The sequence below is a fragment of the Carlito syrichta genome, unplaced genomic scaffold, assembly GCF_000164805.1.
Source record: "Carlito syrichta isolate Samal-C Ts95f unplaced genomic scaffold, Tarsius_syrichta-2.0.1 Scaffold288729, whole genome shotgun sequence".
In the NCBI taxonomy this organism is placed as follows: domain Eukaryota; kingdom Metazoa; phylum Chordata; class Mammalia; order Primates; family Tarsiidae; genus Carlito; species Carlito syrichta.
In genome coordinates, this window is record NW_007232825.1 from 294,390 (window position 1) to 319,158 (window position 24,769).

Sequence of the window (24,769 nt, forward strand, 5' to 3'; positions counted from 1 at the left end):
CATAATGGAGATCACAGGTTATCCTCAGATCATTTCTTGAATGGAACCCGCAGAGTTTAGGGGGCTGATGTAGTGACTTCTTAAAAAGGTTATATGATTAATGGGGAAGAACTCCAATGAAAGAATCTGGTGATTTCAGAAGTATACTCTGTATACCAATCTTGGCTATACCAGTCACTACCCCTGGCCACAACTCTGAACACACGACACCTGCTCATAGGCAGAGGTTAAAAAGCATCAGAAATTTCCACTGGAATCTTTTTATTCAGTTGTGCTTACATCTAAGGCATTTTCATGAAAATTATTCTTGTTATCAACAACACACACGTTTATTTGTTTTTAAATCAAATTATGTGTTTTCTTTCAAAATTCTCCAAGGGCAGAAGTTGCTGGTGACAGATGCTATTTGATGATGCTGTCCCTTCTCCCTCCTCCTCCCTCACACCATTAAAAACTCCTTTGGAAATAGGAAGCGATCCCATCAGGAAATCTGGGTATTGCAGACCGACCAGAAAGCAGTTGTCACTGTTTGAGTTTCTAAGAATTTTCAAGATCCTGGTAGTCACGTTGACAATAAAGAATAGAAGCCATGCCAAAGTACTCCATAAGAACTTGAAAAAAAGGCAGATTTGGTCGACCCCAAGAAGACACGCTCAACCCTGCCTTCTTTCTACCTCTCCAGAGCCCTCTGTGTTGTGCAGTAGGACTCACCCCAGAACAGCTACAAGCCTCCCAGGGTCCAGACTCTCTACCTGGTGAGATCAGTCACATTCCTCCATCAGTCTTCCACAGAAAGCTATGGCATTCAATAACTTGAGAAAGGTTTGAACCAATCTTGAAACTTGGGGGGAACAAAGAAAAGTATAAATCCCCTGTGGGACAGAGGGTGGGGAGGAGCTGGCACTTCTCACAGGTGGCTTTATTCTTTGCTGGGAAAGTTGGAAGAAAGTTGCTCTAGGGGAGCAGTGTAGTTGGCTAAAAGATGCTGGTGATGAGGTAGGGGTCTGTGTTTAATGTTTACAGTCCCCTGCTATGTCTTGACTGGACAACAGTCTTACAATTTGTTTAAAAATAATGTCCTTAGTCTTAATGGGAACAAATCAGTCTCAACATGGAATGACACCGCCATGTTTCAGGCTGACTCAGTAAGGCTGGTGTAACAGAATAAGTGAGAGTGAAGGCTCTGGAACCAACTACCTGTCTCTGCCACATGCTGGCTATGAGATCTTGAGCCAGTTACTTAACTTTTCAGCGCCTCCATTCCATATCTGTAAAATGGGGCGATTAGGAGAACCTACTAAACAGGTTACTGTATTACATAAGCTACTACTTGTGAAGTGCTTAAAAAACTGTGCTGCACATGGTAATTCTTTGTCAGTCAGAGTCAAAGTCCTCCACACAGGGCAGACAAGTGCATTTCATGTGGGCTTCCTTTCTGTTTCTACACAAAACAATATTTTAAAAAATACTTGTGAGCTCAAAAAGAGCCATCAGTCATGCATTTATTATTTAACTTAATATAGTATTCACACTCAAATTCAAATGGTATGAGTTTATTATGCAAGTTAATACTAAATGAGTACCAGGCACAAGGTAAGAACTGAAGAAGTTCTTAAGTAATAAAAATTTAAATTGTCTTGACGAGACTGGGTCTAGCTTACTGGGTCCCTGAGACTCAAGATTGTTCAGTGTGAGATGAGACAAGCGTATAGATGCTCCATGACCATAACAGGATCCTATTAAGGATTCAGAGGATGGCCACATGAGTGCCCATGGAGTGTCTTAAGTACCTTGCTTCTCCTCTTTCACGGGAGAATTTGCCTTAGAACATCAAGGACTGCTCTAATTGGAAGAATTCCAGCCAAAACTAATTTTAAAAAGACAAAGAAAAAAGAAAGTGAAAAGGCTCTGAGAGGGAGCAAGAGAAAGAGGTATGAGCACAAAAAGAGTAGAGCTGGGGCACTGGGAGCTAGCAATATTCACAGACAAAGCGAGGATGCATCCCTGACCGTCCTCCCAGCCTGTTCCGAGCTGGGCCCTGAGCAGTCATTATTCAGAGCTCTGAACAACTCCTTAGAGGGAGCAATTTTGATAATGTGGCAGACTCTGTACTTTGCATTAGAAGTCTCAGTCCAAGGGAATAGCTCTAAATGCAGGCTTGAAATCTTCTGAGTTCTTGTTCAGAGGATGACAAAGCTACTCCCTCACTAATATTTTCTGGGAGGTATGGATTTTTTTTCCTGGTTTCTGCACTACTGAAACCATAAACTAAATTTATACAAATGTTGGAAAAATTACCTCCAAATATTCTGTTTCAAGATTTCCATGCTCATGCACCTTTTGCTTTTCTTCAACATTAGGGAACCACGAAAAAAGTCATTTTACACATACTTGCTCTATACCCGTGTGCAAAAAGTTTGTTCAAAGCATGAAGGAATATTCAACTGCATGAGCCCACTTTTCAGATGGGAGTCATTCTAGCAGTAGCAATTATTTAAAAACCTGGTCAAGGAACTCTTGGCATATAAGTAGGAATATGCCTTTCTTCACAGAAGTCGTGGTTCCTGTCATCTACCATGGGATTTTCAGTCTCTATTATGCTGCCTTCCAATTTACAGTCAAATAGTGTTTTATGAGGCCACAGCATTGATTAGGAAAAGTCAATTCAATTCACGAGCAGGTACTCAGCAAATGGTCATTTCCTTCTTACCTGTCTGATCCAGCCTCCACCTTTGTGATCAAAGCCTACCAGAAGAGGATTCCTTTCCGTTTCACTCTGATGCCAAAGTGCCTTGAAAGGAGGCCTTACCCTTTTCCTGAGGTTCTTCCCATCATGCCATGTATAGGAGGAGCCGCTGGAGTACTCGCTGCAGGTACTTGAAAGGGACAGTTCGCTGCTGCTGCTGCAGCTGTTTCGAGGACAGAGATGACTAGGGACGATAATCCCCAAGCCAGGGCATTTCAAGGCCGGGGCTCCTGATTTTGTATTCAGTTGGTGTTCCTGAAAAGCAGGACAGCTCTGAGTAAAGCCTTCACTTAGGAGAGAGTAAATATCAACTGAACATCTTAGTGAGGTAGGAGGGAACATAGATGCTCCTTGACTTATGGTAGGGTCATGTCCAGTAAACCCATGGTAACTTGAAAATATCGTAAGTTGAAAATGCATTTAATAATACCCTTAGTCTACCAAACATCATAGCTTGGCCTAACTTGCCTAAAATGTGCTCAGGACACATACATTAGCCTACAGTTGGACAAGGTCATCTAATGCAAAACCCATTTTATAATAAGTTGTTGAGCATCTCATGTAATTTATTGAATACTGTGCTGAAAGTGAAAACCAGAATGGTTGTACAGGTACTTGAAGTACGATTTCTACTGAAGGCATATCACTTTTGTACCATCATAAAACTGAAAAAACCATATCGACTCATTGTTAAGTTGGGGATTGCCTGTAGAGAACAATATAATAGTTAGAAACTCCGAACTGAGTCAGACTGGCCATAGGCTCAAATCTTGGCTCTGCCTCTTACTATGTGCCTAAAATAAGAGGAAATGATTTACTCTCTTACAGCCACATTTTCCTTTCTAAAGAGAAAAATGATAATATGGCCTACCATACAGGGTTCCTGCAAGGACTACATGAGGTTCTAGCTGTGAAGCATATCACAGGATCTGGTTTATAGCCAGTGCTCAATTATTACAAGCTACCATTATTATTAGGTAAAGGACCCATGTCAAATCAATATCAAAACATGATTCTAGTGCTACACAAGGAAGAAGAAGAAAGAGTAGCATCTTTGGCTCACAGAGTTCAAGAGTATGCACTAGACTATGATTCTAGTGGTCGGGATCTCAGGCCATATGCTGCCACTAAACATTTGACTTTCATGGGTCTTAATGTCCTCTTTAGTAGATTGGGGCAGCTCTACCAGATTACAGCTACGATTACTTCCCTCTGGCTCTGATGGCATCATTCTAAGTCAGCAAACGCCCATAGCATATCTGTGCCACCTGACAGGCAGCCAAGCACAGCAGACACCAAACTCAGATATCATGAGCCTCCACTGCAAAAGCTAACGGGACTTTTCATATCCTGTCCTTATTACCATTTGGCTGTACAAATGGTAATAACTATCACATCAAAGAGATCTGGGTCCCAAGTGGAAGGTCTAGGCTGTTAGAATTCTAGCAGTTATGCAAAAGGCAACAGTGACAAAGTTGCAAACATCCAAGCACATAGTGACAGCCACATTATAGGTCCCTCATATAACAGATGAAGCTCCACAAACTGGACAGGCTAAATTAATTTAGCATCTGGACCACTGAGAATAGAATCTCTCTATTACTGTCTAATTCCGGTCTCCTATTTATATAAAGCTTTGTCTCAGAAACTCTTTGATGGGGAGCCATCTGTCTTTGTGTCACTTACAGAGTTGCAAAGCCTCTTACTTATGCAATTTATTGACACTTTATGGGTGCCTTTAGTACCTGAGTACTTATCACTGCTCTCCAAATGCAATTCCAACTGACGGTGACTAAATGCCAGCATGGGGAAGGAAGGTAATGATGGTCCCACAGTACTTGTAGTAAATATTAAACCTCTATAGAGGTAGGTAGGACAGGTCCAATTTACTCTCTAATCAATATCCATAATGCCTAATAATGTCAGATTTTCAGTATTAGGCCTCTGCCTTGCTATCAATACTTCATTTTGCTGCATAACAATCTCTTTAAGTGATCTAAAAATGCCAAGAAATTTTACTACCCTATTTCCCCCTCAAAAATTTGGCTCTAAATATCACTGAAAGGAGAAACTTGTCTTAAAATCCAGCTTGCAACAATACCTATTGATTTATAACCTTGTTTATTGCTGGACATAACTTAGTTAAGGGAGTTCATATTTTTATCTCAGAAGATGCCTACAACCAATGGTTGTGTCACACAGAAGTCCCTGCCATTTGGCCTCAGCCACTGCTGACAGCTAGAATGTGCCCTGAACAAACTTTCAGAAGTTCTGCATTAGGTTTTTCTTCTGTTATGTGTGTTCCACTTTCTCCATCTCTTTCTCTCATATTTTGTTGCTGAAGTATGCAGGATGGCGGTGGCTGTCTAACACTGCCTCTACTCTGATAGATGTGTCTACTCTCCAAAGAGAGAGTGTGTCTGTGTCTTGCCAGGCTGTTCAAGTCTAAACTCCTCCAATGGCCTTTTCACATACTGTTTGGCTTCTGGTTACATTTTAAATTCTAACCTTCCCCCCAAAATCTTAAGGCTTAGATGTGATTCCCTCTGCCCTTCCCACCTATCCCTTCCCTCTTCATCTATCAAAATTATACCTATTTTTACAAGTCAACTAAATTCCCAGGTCTCTCCTAGTGAATAAGCACCTTTGCCCAATCATCGCCCATGTGTGCACCTCCTGCGTTAGAGGTTGGATTCAGATGACAGAAAACTAGACCTCACAAGACAGGCTACAGCAAGAAGGAATCACTGCTTCTCCTTTGCCCTTGAACTTGAGACACCCAGATGTGATGAAGGATACTTCGGGGATGTAGAAAAGGCTGTCAATGTTATGTGGAGGCAGGCGGGGGCAGGGGCGGTTAAGCAGAGAGGTGTCCTCTGAGACAGACTTTTCACACTTTAACGTGAACATGAATCACGTTAAAATGCAGATTCTGATTCAGTAATTCTGAAGTAGGACCTGAGAAGTATGTAGTGTTTTTAACAAGTTCCCAGGAGCTTCGGTGGTGCTATGCTATGACCCATGCTTTGCACAGCCAGTCTCTAGGAGAAGCTATTAGAGAAGTCTGTGTCTGGTGTGGATTTCTTGGCAGCATGTTGTGGCATCTTATTCTGACCTGAACCGTGCTGCACCAAAAAAAGGGAACACCTGAGCCCACTCACAGGCTAGGAAGGATGTGCATGTATGTGTAGGGGGTGGTAACAGAGTTACTCCTTGCAAAGAGGAAGGGACCACTCCTCCCTACTGGAAATTCTCCCCCTTCTCCTACCTTAGAAAAAATCAATGTTTGAATTTAATAAGGTATCTAGAATTCCTGACAACATGGCTGCAAATGAGCTCCTTTTTCCTGCATTTTCTTTCACCAGCATGTGATTATCATGTAGGATTATCTACCTCCAGTGAATAACTGTTCTATAGTTGAGCCCTTGAACTCCAAGGCCATTTATGAAGCTTAAATTCTACGTCTCACCGTCTAGCTCTTTGAACTTGGGAAAATTACTTAACCCCTCTATGCCTGAGTTTCTTTCCTTATAAATAATCAAATGACCTATTACATAAAATCATGGTAAAGGCTGAACAGCCCTAGAATATGGTAATGTGTTTTGGCTCTTCAACTAAGCCATCAGTTCATAGTCTCCCTGAGGGACTCCGTTTTACATTTCTTGATTCCTCATCATTATCTGATGCCTTGCACAACAGTGGTAAAATAACTGCATTGGGCAACAGACCAAAGTGGGCGCCCTTTGGTTCTAGTGATTGCTGATGTTAAGCTTCTGCAGAGACATTTTCGTAAATAACTTTCTCAGTTATCATATCTATACCTTTGCCATGCTGTGGCTGTGGCATGGCGCCACATATTAAAGAAAAATAGAAGAGGGCCAAGGCAACAGAGATCTTATTATTGTCTCAATATCATTAGCAGGCACTGTGTTACACACATTTTATGTCATTATCTCACTTAATCCTCACCACAACTCTCTAAAATTGATAAGAAATATCATTGTCCTTATTTTCCAAATGGGAAAACCGAGGCATTGAAATTTTAATATCTTACCCCAAGGTCACTTGGCCAAGATGACATTCTAATGCCAAGTCCAAGTCCTAGTCATGCATGATGCTATTGTGCCAAATAAGAACCCTAACGATGAGCAGAACTCACAAAGACACCCAGAGCACCATGAGCCCCACTGAGCAATCTTTCATTCACTGTTTGTGAAACAGTGTGATTGTTCTTAAAATTCTTCTATGTCAAAAGATGCATTGGCTTCCATTGCAAGATTATCATAATTCCGTTTATTCAATTGGCAAAATACATCCTATCTGTACTATCTAGTGTATTTTTCTAATTTTTTATGTTAGACAACCATCCTGAATGATTCATACACTTTAACATCTTTTCTATGAGAAATGCAATATAGAATCTACAATTTTTGTTAAAAAAAAATAGAGAGGAAGACAGAGGATGAAGCCAATAGTTTCATTCTGCACATTTAAAAATAAAAACTCTACGCTTAAAAAAATTCCTGACCTTAAGGCTATTTTATAGATTGGATGCCCTTAGATCTTTATGAATGTTTAAAGTGACAACATTTCACTGAAGTTTAATTCAAGTTTAACTTGATAATATTTACCTTTGCTATCCTATCTACATTGACAAAGTTATACAGTAAAATAAAATAAAATAAACAATTACCCACAAATCAGGTCATTTTTTAAGCCTAGCATTTTTCATTATATTTTTATTTGGCTGTTGTGTTCTTCCAGGTTAATGAGAGTTAAAAGCCATGCTGGTTAAAGTTTTGCCAAATAAGCACAAAGCTAACCTCAGCTAAAGAAAAAAAATGCAGAGCCCATGAATTTTTAAAAGTTCATACATAATATATCATAAAAGTAGAATGAATAATATGGGACGTGGGCTTTAATAAAAAGCTCCTTGACCATTTCTCAGAAACTTTGAGATGTAATCAATATCCAAAAAGGTATCTTGGGGACAAAGCCAAGATTTATGGTATTTTTGCCGAGAATGACACTTGCAGCTTACTATATCAGCTTGGGGACATGATATTGAATTTCAGAGAATACAAGAAAGGAAGGTATTTTTATCTGCCTGACAATGCTTCAAGGATGCACTTTACGGTTCACTTGTGACATCATATGTGATGGAAGGAAAATAACAACCTAAACAAGTGTTCTGAAGGCAACTGGGACTCACGTGCAGCTCAACATCAGTCCGTGACTGCGTCAGACTTCGGCTTCTTTCTACCTCTGAAAGCAAATCTCCAGATGAAAGACCCAAGATGCGCGAGTGAAGTTTCTAGGTAAAACCAAGCAGAAACATTGAATAGTGATAATTTAATTGTTTGTTTAAGAATCCTGCCTTGGAAAGCTAAATCTCTAAGACCTGACATCTCTAGAGTAGATAATATATGCTCTAAGTCAAAAGTTTATTCTAGTTTATCAGTGTTCCAAATGTGTGTGTGTGTGTGTGTGTGTGTGTGTGTGTGTGTGTGTGTATATATATATATATATATGCATATTTGTGTATATACTTACATTTTATAAATAACAGTCATAATTTGACAGTCTGCCTTGGAAAATTAGTAGGAAAAAATAAGGAGTAGTCAAAAAATAAGTAGCAGGAAAAATGTGAATACCCCAATATACTTATTGCCTAGTACAAAAATTAACTTTTGATATTCACATTAAAAAGCCAATCACCAAGTTAACCTTATTATGTTGAGCAGTGGTTAAAATCTGAGCAGATAATTATAAAAGTGACCTTATTTCTAAACAGCATTGATCTTGTGAAATCTTCCCTTGGACACATTTTAACTCAAAGTCATTAATGTCATCTGTTAGGAACAATTAATGTGAATAGAAAATAATTGCATCAGGGATCTGGGGACTTGGAGGATTTTGTGCATTAATATTCACGTGCTATTCAATTATATACCAAATTCTTTATTTCAGTTTTGCTTAGGAGGCCTGCTAAACCACAGACATTTCACTAAATTAATCTTTGTACTAATTACTAAGGCTTTTCTGTGGACATTAAATTTGATCTGTTTAATTGCAAATACAATAAAACTCATGATTTATGTCTAATGTTTCTGCTAGGCTGATGACATTTTACAAACAACACTTATTGCCTGGTTTGTCTTGGTTACAACTTTTGTGACTTCAGACATAAATCGTGTAATTGCATAAGTAAATAATGAGGCTAAGCATGCCTCTCTCACCTCTGAAAAGTTTTCCTACTCCTTTTCTTCCCTAGAGAAGCCCTGCTATGTACTGAAGCTGATCTGAGAAAGGCCTTAGTGTTTCTGTCACTGAGTGATGTTAGGATCACCTCAGAGTACAAGGGTTGTTCTGCAGGTCACTGTGTCCCGGCGGATCTACCATGTTGCCAGCAGGGACCATAAACGCCACTAAAACGAGTCACATGCATTCTGTTCCCCATTTGACTCTCTTTGGGCTGAATTTCTGTGAGAGCCCTGTGTACTTGGTTATTTAATGAACATTTATTCATCATCTACTGAAGGATGGGCATTGGGTGGGTGGGTCTGGCTCCATCCTTCTCCAGGGGTAAAGGTATATTTCTGTTGTGGGTAGACCAGTTCTCCTTATCAGTGGACCTTCGATTCATGACTTGCCTCATACCTCTGCCCTTGTTCCCCTTAATCCATGTGTCTGTGGAGGTCCTTTCATGGAAAAGGGAATAAATCTTAAAACGATTGCCTGTTGCTTTGAAAATTCAAATTTCTTCAATAGAACTTAAGACCTCAATAGGCAACCTGAACCATGACATTGTTTCTGAACAGTTTTTATTATCTTTATCTCAAGTTCCCTTTGGAACCTGAGTTTCCTGGAGGCAAAGATAGACTTTCTCTCATCTATTAATCCTCAGGACCTGCAAAATGTATCATACTAAGTATCCAATCAATGATTGTTATAATCTACAAACAAAAAGATGTCTTCATACTTTCCCTATCCATCTATAGGTTTTAAAGATTGAGAGAATGCCAAGAGAATTATAACATTGTGAGAAACCAGAATGTATTTATCAATATGCAAACTGGACAAGATGTTATGGGAAATGACATTCAACAAAAGAAATGATTTTGAGTGGTATACCATGTGATTTTGGGAAAGCGTCCTCTATAGATTAGCTATCTGACTTCTCATTCAGTTCAAGATTGGACTTCACTTCTTCTTCTTAGATATATGATGTCACCCTTTCGCTTACTGCATGAATATGTGCATGGAAACGCTACCCTCCTAAGTGATGTTTCAGTGGTTTTTATCCAAACGGATTAGTTCCTTCCATTGAAATAGGCAAGGTCTGGGTGGGAGAGGGGAGAAGTCTTGGGACAAGGGTCTGGATACGTGAGTTCCAGCCCTGTGTAAGGCAAAGGTTGTAAGGCTCTCAGGACTGTTATTGAACCTCTGTGTCTCAAATTTCTTACTTGTTAGAGCAATACAGAAGTGGCTACTTAATCTACTATCACAGGTAGAGAGAGGCATTGTCACAGTAAGAAGGTACAACAAATAAGATAATCTGCTGAAATCTACACAGGCTTATACCAATTTGTTGTCACAACTGATAGTTGGTGGTAGGTGATTTCTTAAATAATAATGCACAAATGAATTATTTGTTATTATAGTTTTTATATATGTAAAGCAAATAGAAACTGACTTAGAAGAAAACAAAATCCACTTAAAATTTTTTTAAATGTTTAATTATACAGACACATATAATAGTTGTATATATTTATAGGATACACATTATGTACATAAAAGCATATAACGTATAATGATTAAATCAGGGTAACTGAGTTATCTATCACCTCAAGCATAATAAAATCTACTTCTGTGTTAAAGCTGGAGGCAAGGAAATGGTAAGTAAATATCTTCTTTTCACACAACTTGCTTTAAATAACCACAAAAGTTCATAAGCCCATAGAGGTTACACTTCTTAAACTTTTGTACCTATATGCATATAATAAATACATTCTCAGCTGGGCTCGGTGGCTCAGCCTGTAATCCTGTGTCTTTGGGAGGCTGAGGTGAGTGGATTGCCTGAGCCCGTGGGTTCGAGACCCGCCTGGGCAGTGAGACCTCACCTCTACAATAAACCAAAAAATCAGCCGGGCTTGGTAGCGCATGCCTGTAATTCCAGCTACTTGGAAGGCTGAGGCGGGAGGGATCACTGGAAACCCAGCAGTTGAGCTGCGGTGGCCGGGAGAGGCCACTACACTCCAGTCTGGGTGACAGAGTGAGACTCCAACTCAAAAAAATAAATAAATAAATAGACTCCAACTCAAAAAAATAAATAAATAAACAAACAAATAAATACATTCTCCCAGACATATATGTGCAGTTGTATGTATATATGCAGGTATATACACACAACATCACTTTTCAAACAGGTATTGTGATATTACCTGTGCTTAATTCAGGTGAAAAGCAGGTAGAATGTACATATGGGAAATTCAATTAAAGTCATTGTTGGTAAGAGTGCAACTGACACAATAATGTCAAAACTCCTTAAAAGAAGTCCCCCTGCTTATTTAGAGGACCTATTCTCCATCACATATCTATCTATAGTTTGTATTTACTATAAGTGTTCAACTGAGTAAAATCTCACCTGAAATATTTTCAACTTCCAATCTTTAACCTGCAAATCCAGATGAATCCTGGAGTTATACATGATTGGTTTTGTTTTAGACATGAAAAGTAGCAAGATTACTCAGGATAGGTTTGAAACTGACCTTGTGTCATCTGTTACTCTATCTCAGTAACTGAGATTCCACTGGGTCTCAGAAATAGAGACTCCTAGCCTCACACATTTATTTCCAAACCAGAGGTAAGTAAAATACCTTTTCACTCAAATGCTTCCTTTGATGATGGTAGTCTAACGCTCCCTGTCAGACTGGCTTCATGAGAGAGGGAATGCGCCCCTCTTTTGTCTGAAATGAACTTTCGCCCATCTTTCCATGGCATGCTCTCCATGCTCCTGCCCCGAGAACATATCCAGTATTCAGGACTACACGAAAAGCCTCCCTGTAAGGTCAGCTGTCCTCTTTAACTCACAGTGAATTTCCCGCCCTGAGGGATTATATTGCCCCTCATCTTACCCCTTTATCCAAAGTACACCCTTGCTGAATTGTTCCTTGGTGTAGATTCTATTTTCCCAACAGAATGATCAGCTCCAAGAGAATGCAGGCCAAGTCCTTCATTTCTACTTTGTTCCTGTGGCAGAGACTAGTTGGGTGTCATGAAACCTCAGAAACCTCAGCCCTCTTCTTTCTGGACACACAGCTAGACTGCATTTCCCAGCTTCCTTTGCAGCCAGGTATGTCCATGTGACACGGTTAGTCCTAGCTCAAGGAGCATGAGCAAAGGTGACATCTGCCATTTCCTGCCCATCTCAGGTATACTTCCCACATGCTCTTTCCTCTTCCACTGACTCAAGGCAACCAGCTCAGCACAGCAACCTTGAAAGCCATGTTCCAGAGATGTTACTGTCAAAGAAAACATTTTAGTAAAAAGATCTGTTACTTACCTCTGGCTTGGATATGTGTGAGGCTAGGAGTCTCTATTTCTGAGACCCAGTGGAATCTGTTACTGAGATAGAGGAACAGATGACACAAGGTCAATTTCAAACCTATCCTGAGTAATCTTGCTACTTTTTCATGTCTAAAACAAAACCAATCATGTATAACTCCAGGATTCATCTGGATTTGCAGGTTAAAGACCAAAAGTTGAAAATATTTCAGGTGAGATTTTATTCCAGGTGAGATGGGGCTAACCATGTGAAAGGAGTTTGGGTTCTAGAATTGCTAACTAGAAGAGAACCACTAGCCGGGCTTGGTGGCTCAGCCTGTAATCCTGCGCCTTGGGAGGCTGAGGTGAGTGGATTGCCTGAGCCCGCGGGTTCGAGACCCGCCTGGGCAACTTGGTGAGCCCTCATCTCTACAATAAATCAAAAAATTAGCCGGGCATGTTAGCGCGTGCCTGTATCTCCAGCTACTTGGAAGGCTGAGGCGGAAGGATCGCCTGAGCCCAGCAGGTTGAGGCTGCGGTGGCCGGGAGCGGCCACTGCACTCCAGTCTGGGCGACAGAGTGAGACTCCAACTCAAAAAAAAAAAAAAAGAAGAGAGCCACTCTGGGACCAGAAACGTCCCTTTCACATTTCACCTGAGAAAGAAATCAGCTTATACTGGATTTGAGCCATGCTTCATCTGGGGTGTGTTATCATAGCTAACTTTGACCTGGCTGATATAGCCCTTCTCTCTATAGCATACAGGATAGCCACTCAATAAATATGCATGCCTCTATGTATAAGCACTTACACGTATACATGTTTATATGTATTCATGTATTTACACATGCATATATAGCTATGTCAACAGATCAAGGTGATGGTCCTTCACTGAGGATTTTAGCTTCATGGGGAAGAAGCCTACTTTTTGTCACTGTACACAGGGGCAGAGGTGAGAGATTTGTGTGAAGGGCTAAGATGTATCGCAAAACATAGCAGAACACATGCCTCATTTACCAGTGTAAAATACCAAGCTAAGCTTTGGGGACCTGGCAATGCCAGGACAGCCAGCACCCAAACCACCATCAGGACAGTAATATTTGGTGGGTTAACTTGCTCTCAGTCATCCAGTTCTATGTTTTCTGCACAGTTCTGTATCTGTAATTCAAGGCAGAGAAATGTTGACAGACAGTGCTAAAGACTGGCTGTCCATCTGGCAAGATGAGGGTGGAGTGGCTCCATCAGGGTGGCGCTGACTGATTCTTCAGCTCTCCAGTTAATGACAGCAGCAGAGACAGAAGATCGAGGTGCACTTGAGACCTTCAGACCTGGGCTGGAGGATCAGAGTTTTCCATTGTGTTTCTCTCCTCAGTTGCTGAGATGCTCAGTGAAGGCTTGTTGCATTTAATAGAATTCTGTCCTACGTTTTATACTCAGTACTGTGATGATGTCTTAAATTTAAGGTGGTGATCAATAAGACCCAGGAAGTCCTTATTTAGTGATGCAAGCTGAGGTTACAAAACAAATGCTCATCTAAGAAATCTGGGCAACATAGGAAACTATGCTAGAGAAATCAAGCAAAATAGAGTGATGAACAGCTTTTGTATTTACTGATGTACTTCCTCTAGATTGAAAAGGGATGTATGAATTTTTTCATGTTAGGATTTCAGAATTTATTAACTCAGTTTTAGAAGTAAAAAGGAAAGCACAAAAAGGATCATTTAACCAAGGCTCCCTTCTCTTCATATGGATTTGGTGAGAGAATTAATCTAATACTATAATCATGCATATAATTCTTCTCTCCTCTAACTATTAGAAGCCAAATGTCTGTACAAAAGGGACGTTTTAACGGTTCAGCACCTGACCCAAGAAAGTGAATGCTAACAGTAACCCCGGTCACTCCCTGTCTCAGTAAATCCTCCTCACCTGCTCCTGCCCCATCTTGCTGAGCTCCATCACTCTCTAACATGAGATGCTAGAGAGATGGCTGGCTGTTCATTTGAACTTAGCCTTGTTTAGGGATCACCCTCCCTCAAATCCAGTGGCCTAGATGCTGGGCTGATTCTTGGATAAAGAACTTACTGCCTTTTCATCTTTAGTTTTGTTTTCAAATTGCTCTGCCTCCACTTTGAAGAGCTATTCTTATCCCACAGCTTCCAGAAAACTTTCTAGTGCCCCATTTCTGCTCCCCCAACTCTATCCTAGGCTGGCTCTGGTCTTAGGGCTTTATTCCCTTTAATTCCACCACAAGAGAAGCAAACTTGGAGTAGGTTATTACGATATCTCCTAAGTATCTTTTGAGATTGCTAACTTCCTACAATTTCCTGTGAGTTCACCTTTCTGGCCATCTTCCGTTACGTGGGTATAAAACATTTGTGGTAGATTTGGTATATGTTTAAGACAAGCATTTTAAAATATGGCTGTGAATTAGACATAGCCAGGTGAATAAGCTTTGTTCCTTCTGTTGGATATCAATGCAATTTTCGTAGGTATGTGTAAGAAAGGAAGTTCCAGAAAATTTTCTAAAATAGCTTGGAGACTGATGAAAATAATTTTAAATTTTTCTGTGAAAGCTTTATTCACCAATGACCTTCAAAATATCAAAGTTTTGCCTTATTCACATACTAGACTTACACTTTTGCCATACTCAGAAATGTGATTTTCATCAGCTCTTCCAGAATCCCATCAGGAGAGATTGTGGCAGATCCCTGGGTTCACATTTCACAGGTTTCATTCTATTCCATTAAGAATTTATTATAAAACTGAATATTATATAACTGCATATTATATAACTGAGTATTATATGGTCATTTCTTAGATTCACAAAAATTTGAGCCCTGGATAAAATCTTTTTTGGATAAAAGCTGATGTTTAATTAATTATGCCATTATTTCCATTTTGGGATACAAAGATAAAACATAATATCTGCATTCAGTCATCCTGCTGATGTGATACAAAGAGTGTGCCTTTTGAATGTTTTCCTAGAGGTCCTTTAAAAAAATATGTCCATCATAATTTGATCTCACTTCAGAGTTTGAAATTTTTATAGCTAATTTTTTAAGCTATCTACAAACAGTCCTTGTTGCTAATATTATTTTCTCAGACAACTTTCAGACTTGTCTTGCATATCACTCTTTAGGTGTCCCGGATACATTCTGTTTCGCTCTGGATGGCACCTACATTCTCTTTTCTGCTTCTCCGGGATCCAAGGTTATAAATATGCTTTTGAAAAAATTATTCCATGGCTATATGCCAAACCTTCTTCAAGGGTCCTTGCTACTATGAAAACCTGATTATCCAGTGGCTACCAAAGGGAGTCGCATTTGTTTTGGTAACCAGAAAGTTTCTTTGAGGTCTCTGCATTTTCCCTCTGATTTCACTGAAGAGATTAGGGGGGAAAAACCCTACGACTTGACCTTACTTTGTTACCAGACCTATTGGAAATTGCACTGGTGGTGACTGGAGTTCGATGTACCATTTATTAAACCAATGACTAGAGTACCTCCATCCTGTCCTATCTGCCACATTTCCATTAACAGCATCCTGATGACCCACAGGGTGAGGGCCATTGGAAAGTAGAATGAGAATGAAAACAGCAGACCTTGCCCCCAGGAGGCTCACTCTAATTAGTCCAGCAAGAAGCACTTACGAAGCATCTACTACATACAGATTTCAGACTATGAGCTATGAAGACTAAAGGAAGTTCAGTTGAGATTATGATATCAATAAGAAGACAACCCAAATACACAAATAAGAAAAAAAAAAAAAGGATTCCTCAGGCAGAGTACACAAGAGAGATCACAGTAGAGTAAAAGTGCTATGGAGATAAAGGTGGGGTGGGGGTCAGTGCGTTATCTACACAGTTAACTACATGTAAGATAATATTTTTTGCAACAGGTACTTAGCTCTCACTGCAAAGTTCCAAATCTCTTGGTCTGAAGTCTGCACAAAACAACAACAACAAAAGAATCAGAAATACTTCAGATATAAGAGCAAAGTGGCAGAATGTTGAAGAAAAGGACGCAGGGTTAGGGCTTCTACTACAGGTCAATGAGTCCTGTGGGCAGGTGGAGAACCTAAGAGCAATTCACGTTTGCTTGCCAAGCCCTAGACTCTCTGAAGCTTCTCTTTTGTCTTCCTCTGTGAATATGATCTGAGGGAGGAAGTGATTCAGCACAGCCTGAGCCTATTCTGGGATCTAAGAGATACAGAAGTGCCTTGAAATTTCCATTTTCATCACTAATTACTTTAACAGGTACTTTAATAAGTGCTTTCCAATTGCCCCTGCTGTTTTGTGAAATTATCTACACTGCATTTTACATTTTTAATCAAGTCTTATTTTTGAAAAGTTCCGACTTTTCTGAAGCATTTGCTTTTTTATGGGGGGAAACAAATTTTCTCTATCATTTCACCAAAGTACAGAGATTAGGGGAAGAAAAACTCAAACTTGACCTTCTATTGTTACCATACCTATTGGAAATTTCATTGTCACTGGAGTTCAATGTGCTGTTTATTTGAAAGACATGAATTACCTCTTGCTCTGTGAAGAGACACTGTGTGAAGTCCCTTCCCTAAGATCTCATGAATCTTCTCACTACTGTGTGGAAAAAACTGTTATCTTAGTTATAGGGGATGAAGAAGTCAAAATGACAGAAGCTAAGGAAGGTACCCAAAGTCACAAGGCTATGCATATTCCAGAAAGTAGCAGAGGCAGGATTCTTTGACAGTTCTGTCTTCCTTCTAAGTACAAACTCTTTCTACCATATTCTGCTTGCTTTTCTTATAAAGGATAGGAATTGACATCATCATTGGTATCTTTTAAAAGGGATGTCCTAGGGAAGTAGCTTATTTCTGCCCAAGTGCTAAGCCAGTAATTTGGGAAACTCCCATCAGATGAACAATGTTGCCTTGTTGATTTTCCTTCCCAGGTTCTTCTTTGGAGGCAGATCATTGATAAAAAAATAATAACAGCAACAATGATAACTGTGAACATTTATCAAGTTCTTTTTAGTACTATATGTTTCGCATATATTATCTTTTTAAAACTTTATTATGATACACACTAAGAACTATTATTATCATCCCAATCTTACAGGTGACAAAACTGAGGTACAGGATTATAAAATCATGCCTAAGGTCCCATAAGTAATATATGGACCCCAGGAAGTCTCATTGCAGAGTTCATACTTTTAGTTCTACACAATTAAATCTGGTTAATGATGGTTGGTTATAAATGATTTACTAAAATAACAATATAAATTAATTAGACAATAAAATGAACTGCTTGGAATTAAAAAAAGAAATATCTCTAATATAAGGTGATATTTTTGCTTGCTAGATTCAAACATAATCTGATCATTTACTCAGAAACACACTTTCCTTATTATTTCATTATCACTGGTATTATGATTGGTTTTATTGGTGGTGTTGTTTCCTTCTTAGGACGTCTACATTCTTTCCAGGGAAACATAATCCCATGTTTAAATTTAAAAGTTGGAAGACTGAGGGGATTTCCAACAGGACAGCGATAGGACAGGTTGGACTGTGAGAGTCTCCACAAAAGTGAGGGTCCATAAAGACTCTCTGCATGAGTGGGTGTATGCCAGTGGGTGAGTGAAAGTCCATCTGAGGGGAGACTTGGGTTCATATACCCAGGGCTTTCTTCCGGAGGTGACTGCAACACCCCACCACCCTGAGATTGGAGCTGCAGGAGAGTGCAGAATCATCAGCTGCTCCTGGGCTCCCCTGAGAAAAGCCTACTGAATACAGCTGATCCTCATCACCTGGAGCCTGGTCCACACCATCACCTGTGACAGCAAAGTGAGAGTCCCTGGTTCATGGAGAGAGCAGGAGAGGAGCCCCACCACCAGTGAGGAAGTGATGTCGGAGCCATTTTCTCTGTCCCAGGACCAGACAGAGCCCCGCCCAGCTCCACCCAGCCTCCAACCGGGGACCTAGAGGTTATCTCATTAAACTCAGAGACAGACACCCCCCACCCCATGCTGGAACAGGCACAGACACTACAGATCGAAGTGGGAGTCTTAACAAAAGTGGCAGCGAGCCCAGTGAGTCCAGATCTGGTCCACCCTCCTCCCACAATAGTCCTTGGGGCATCTGACCCACACTGAGAGCAATCCTATCACCCCACACAGAGGGCAGAGGGAAGGGGCTGGAGACCAGAGTTGAAAGGAAGTTGAAGTTATAGGAACTGCCTAGAGTGAGATTTTTATTTGTTTTTTTGTTCTGCTTGGCTTTTGTTTTGTTTTGCTTTTTTTCTTTTCCTCTTCTCTCATTCTTTCTGTTTTTGATTATGTTTTCATACTCTTTTTGTTCTGTTATTTTATTGTTGTTGGTTTTTTTAGACTTCCTGTTTGTGTACGGATATTTTCGGAGGAGAGTACATCAATAGGGGGTTTTTGTCAGTTTATGTGTTTGTATGATTATCTGTATTTTTAAAAATCTTTTCTGTCTTTGTGTCTCTTTTCACTTGTTAGTTGGTACGCCTGTTTGTTTTCCCACTTCTGTCTCTCCACCTTCCTCTTGCCCCCCCCACCTTCCCTTTTCCATTATATTCCTTTTTCTTGCCTCGTTTTGCTTTCAGGGGGCAAACCCATACCCCCACATCATGGACAGATTGTAAGGCAGTGGGAAGTGGGTTCCAGGGGTCCCCACACCTGTCATCAGATACTGGGACCTGCAGATAGCTTCTGAATCACAGCTCCCCCCTCAATGAAATCTCAAAACTGCAAAAAGTACAGCCCCCCACCTACAGTCCAATTTCAGAATTGAGCAAACCCAGAGTAAATTGAGCAAACCCAGGAAGAATAGGAGATTGAGAAAACAGAAGTAAAAGCTACCTCCCCCATTCCTGAACAATAGAATTACCGAAGAGGTTAAAAAAAGGTGGAGGAGGAACATCTACACAAATGGAGAAAAACTAAAAGAAGAATGTGTGTCTCACACCGACCCCTGGGAGGTCAGACACTGAGAATACAGAGTTTGGAACACAAACAATGAAGAGCCCCTGGAATGACTGGTCTCAAACCACAAACCCAGATATCAAGATATAATAGAGAGAATAAATAGAACTGAGGAGAGACAAGAGAAAAAAAATGATGGAGTTGATAACTGAGTTAACAGCAATAAAGAATACAATGAATGCAATAAATAAAAAACTGATAAGCATGGAAAGCAGACTTAGCCAAGCAGAAGAAAGAATCTCAGAGTTTGAGGACCAAAATATGGAACTAAACCAAACTGCTAAAAACATAGAAAAGAAGCTGAAAAAGAATAAAACCTTTAAGAGATGAACTATTATTTCAAGAGGTTGAACCTAAGATTAATTGGAATTCCTGAGGCAGATAGAGAGACAGAGACAACCCTGGAACAAATATTCCCTGAATTTATCCAAGAAAACTTCTCTCATCTTACCAGTGACATGATCATTCAAACACAAGAGATTCAGAGCACCCCGTGAGACAACAAATGAGACAACTAACTCCTAGACACATAGTAATTTGCCTACACAAAGTAGGTAAAAAGAAAAAATCCTAAAGGCAGCAAGAGAAAAAGGTCAGACTACCTACTGGGGAAGACCAATTAGAATAGCAGCAGACTTATCTACAGAAACACTTCAGGCTAGGAGAGCTTGGAGCCCAGTCTTCAAAGTTCTCAAAGATAAACAATTTCAATCAAGAATTACCCATTTAACTAAGCCAAGCTTCATCAGTGATAGAAAATTAAATACTTTCTGAGACATTCAATTCCTAAGCACTTACACTGCCATCAGACCAGCTCCACAAGACACACTTGAGAAAGTATTAAACACAGAAGAAAGAAAAAAAAAAATGCCCTTCACAAGAATGCAGGAAAAGTTTGCAAACACGCATGAATCAACCAAAAAATCAAAAGAAATAAAGAAAACAAACAAACAGCAGCAACAACAACAAACTCTATAAGAACCTCATGACAGGCATAAACTCTCACATCTCAATAATTAGCCTGAATGTGGATGGACTAAATGCACCACTGAACAGACAAAGAATGGCAAAATGGATAAAATATCATCAGGGAAGAATATATTGTCTCCAAGAGATCCATCTCACCAGAAAGGACACTCGCAGACTCAAAGTTAAGAGGATGGGAAACAAAATTTCAGGCAAATGGAACACAAAAGAAAGCAGGAGTTGTGATCTTAACATTAGACAAAATGCCCTTTAAGCTATCAAGAACTTAAAAAGATACAGAAGGTCACTACATAATGATAAAAGGTTCAATCCATCAACAAGGAATATCCATGCTAAACATATATGCATACAACGTAGGAACACCAACTTTCATAAAGCTTCTAGGTAAACTTAAAAAAAGATATTGACTCTAACACTAGCTTAGCTGAGATAGACAGAGACAACCCTGGAACAAACATTCCATGATGTTATCCAAGAAAACTTCTCTCATCTCATCTGACATACCTCACTCACAACCCTAGACAGATCTTCAAGACAATAAATCAACAAGATGTGGAACCTCAATGTGACACTTGACCAATTGAACTTAATGGATACCTATAGAACATTCCATCCAACAAACATGGAATATACATTCTACTCATTATCACATGAAACATACTCTAAATTGACCACATCCTCAGCAATAAATCAAGCATCAACAAATTCCATAAGATTGAAATTCTGCCATGCATCTTCTTAGACCACAGTGGTATAAAAATAAATATCAGCACCAACAACGTTCCCCCAAAACCCACAAAGATATGGACACTAAACAGCATGATGCTAAGTAACTCCTGGGTCAACATGGAAATCAAAACAAAGATTAAAAGATACCTGGAAAAAAATGAAAACAAAGAAACATCTTCCCAAAATCACTGGGATGCGATTAAAGCAGCCCCAAGAGGGGAATTCATATCTCTACACACATACATGAAGAAAATAGTAAGATCACAAGTTAACAAATAACGAATCATCTAAGGAAGCTGGAAAAGCAAGACCATCAAACCCTAACTTCAGCAGATGAATCCAGATCACCAAAATAAAAAACCCAAATTTGGGACATTGAAGACAAAAATATAATACAAAAAATCAATGAAACAAAAGCTGATTGTTTGAAAGGATAAATAAGACTGATGGACCCATTGCTAGACTGTTGAAGAAATATAGAGGGAAAGCCCAAATAAACACAATCAGAAATGCAAAAGATGAAGTCACAACTGACCACGAAGAAATACAGAAGATTATCAGAAAATTCTATGTATACCTGTATGGAAACCAATTTGAAAATGTGAAGAAAATGAGGACTTTCTGACATCATACAACCTCCCCAGGTTGAAACAAGAAGAAATTGAGACCTTAAATAGACCAATAACAACCCAGAAAATCAACTATGTCGTAAGGAAACTACCTACAAAAATAAAAGCCCTGGACCAGATGGCTTTCCAGCAGAATTCCACTAAGCATACAAGAAGGAACTGATACCAATCCTATTGAAAATATTCCAGGCAATCGATAAAGATGGAACTCTCCACAAATCATTTTATGTAGCTAACATCACATTGATATCCAAGTCAAGTAAAGATCCAACAAAGAAAGAGAACAACAGGCCAATATCCTTGATGAACATAGATGCTAAAAATCTCAAAAAGAGCCGGGCTCGGTGGCTCAGCCTGTAATCCCACGCCTTTGGGAGGCTGAGGTGAGTGGATTGCCTGAGCCTGCGGGTTTGAGACCCGCCTGGGCAGCGAGACCTCATCTCTACAATAAATCAAAAAATCAGCCGGGTGTGGTAGCGCATGCCTGTAATTCCAGTTACTCGGAAGGCTGAGGTGGAAGGATCGCTGGAGCCCAGCAGGTCAAGGCTGTGGTGGCCGGGAATGGCCACTGCACTCCAGTCTGGGCGACAGAGTGAGACTCCAACTCAAAAAAAAAAATCTCAAAAAGATCCTAACATACCAGATCCAGTGATACATCTCAAAAATCATCCACCATGACCAAGTAGGTTTCATTCCTGGGATGCAGGGCTGGTTCAATGTTCATAAGACCATTAATGTAATTAAATACATCAACAGATGTAAAAACAAAAACCAATGATTACATCATTAGATGTGTAAAAAGCTTTTGATAAAATCCAGCATCCATTCTTGATAAAAAAAAACCCTTAAACATCTAGGCACAGATGGAATATACCTCAAAATAGTAAGAACCATCTACGAGAAACCCACAGCCAGCATACTGCTAAACAAATAAGAGTTGGAACCATTTCCCCTGAAAACTCGAACAAGCCAAGGATGCCCACTTTCACCTCTCTTTTTCAACATAGTTTTGGAAGTCCTAGCTAGAGCAATCAGACAAGAGAAGATCAGGGGTATCCAAATAGGAAAAGAGGAAGTCAAGTTATCCCTCTTTGCAGATGACATGATGCTATACCTCAAAAAACCAAGAGAATCTGTCAAAAACCTCCTTGCACTGATAAAGGACTTTGGCAAAGTCTCAGGGTATAAAATAATGTGCAAAAGACAGCTGAATTTCTGTACACCAACAATAAACAAACAGAAACTCACATAAAAAGCATAATATTCATAATAATATTCACAATAGCCACACACACACACACACACACACACACACACACACACACACAATGAAAACCTTGGTATCTTCCTAACTAGAGACGTGAAAGACCATTACAATTAAAACTACAAAACACTGCTCAAAGAAATCAAAGATTACACAAACAAATGGAAAAAGATTCCATTCTCAAGGATTGGAAGAATCAACATTGTTAAGATGTCCATCCTATCCAAGGCAATACCCATTAAATTACAGATTTAACACAATACCTATTAAATTACCAGCCGCATTCTTCTCAGACTTGGAAACAACAATGCAGGAATTAATATGGAAACATAAACAACCATGAATAGCCAAAACAATTCGAAGCAAAAAAAACCAAAACAAAGCGGAAGATATAATACTCCCAGATTTTAAACTTTATTATAAAGCTACAATAATCAAAATAGACTGGTATTGGTACAAGAACAGGTATATAGACCAATGGAACAGGATAGAGATTCTAGAAATAAAACCTCAATTTCTCAACCAACTCATCTTTGGCAAAACCTCCACCACTAACCACTGGGGAGAGGAGAACCTATTCAGTAAATGGTGCTGGGAAAACTGACTGACCACATGCAAAAGATTAAAACAAGACCCCACCTGTCACCATACATGAAAATCAACTTCAAATGGATCAAAGACCTCAACATAAAACCTCAAACTATAAGAACCTTAGAAAATGTAGGAGACACCCTCATGGAAATTGGAATGGGCAACCAATTCCTGATCAAACCCCAAATACCCATGCCGTAAGAGATAAGATAGACAAGTGGGACCTCATCAAACGGACAAGCTTCTGCAAAGCCAAAGAAACCCTCAAGAGAGCAGAGAGACAGCCCACAGACTGGGAAAAAAGTTTTTCTAACTGTATGTCTGACAGAGGCTTAACATCTAGTATCTACAAGGAACTCAAATGTGGTGGAAAACAAAAACAAAAACAAAAAACAAAACAAACAAAAGATAAACAGCCCCATTATAAAACAGGCAAAAGATATGAACAGACAGTTCTCAAAAGAAGACATATGAGCAGCCAACAGATACATGAAACAATGCTCATCCTCACTAGTCATCAAAGAAATGCAAATTAAAACCACACTGAGATACCACCTAACTCCAGTCAGGATGGCCATCATCAATAACTCAAAAAACAACAGATGCTGGAAAGGATGCAGCAAAAAGCGAACATTTCTATACTGTTGGTAGGGGTGTAAACTAGTACAGCCTCTGTGGAAAACAGTGTGGCAATTTCTAAAAGATCTAAAAATCGACCTTCTATATGACCCTGCAATTCCCCTACTGGGAGTATACCCGGAGGAACTCAAATCACTCTATGAAAAAGATACCTGCACACATATGTTTATTGTAGCATTGTTCACAATAGCAAGAACATGGAACCAATCATGCTCTCATTGAAAGAGGACTTGATGTAAAAAAATGTGGTATATATACATGACGGAATATTACACAGTCATAAAGAAGGAAAAAAATCATGAACTTCACAGCTATCTGGATGGACTTTGAGTCTATAATACTGAGTGATCTACCCCAGAAACAAAGATCTGAGTATCACACATTCTCACTCATAAACGGACTTTAACAATTATCATAATAGTATAAGAAAAGGATTGGCAGTAGAGGGAAACTGCTGGAGGGAGGAGGAAGGTGGAATTGGCAGTAGTCGGAGTCTGCTGGGGAAGGGGGTCACACCTGATCAACAAGGGTACTTGCACAATGAACATTTGTATACCTAACCCTGAAATGCACCCTACATCTTTAAAATTAAAAAATTAATTTTAAAAAAGAAAATATTACAAAACAACACTGCTTAAAACTAGGAAAAAAAAGTAGAAA

The 24,769-nt window shown here is 39.6% G+C and overlaps 1 protein-coding gene across 1 annotated transcript in view; it reads right to left on the minus strand.

Annotated features, from left to right (window-relative positions):
• NCKAP5 (NCK associated protein 5) overlaps window positions 1-24,769 on the minus strand; it is an 847,991-nt gene that overhangs the window by 122,390 nt on the left and 700,832 nt on the right. Inside the window, exons 10-11 of the mRNA XM_008053829.2 lie at window positions 7,959-8,060; window positions 2,810-3,001 (exon numbers count right to left, since the gene is read on the minus strand). Of these exons, the coding sequence (XP_008052020.1) occupies window positions 2,810-3,001; window positions 7,959-8,060 (294 nt within the window). The remainder of the gene's footprint in view (window positions 1-2,809; window positions 3,002-7,958; window positions 8,061-24,769) is intronic.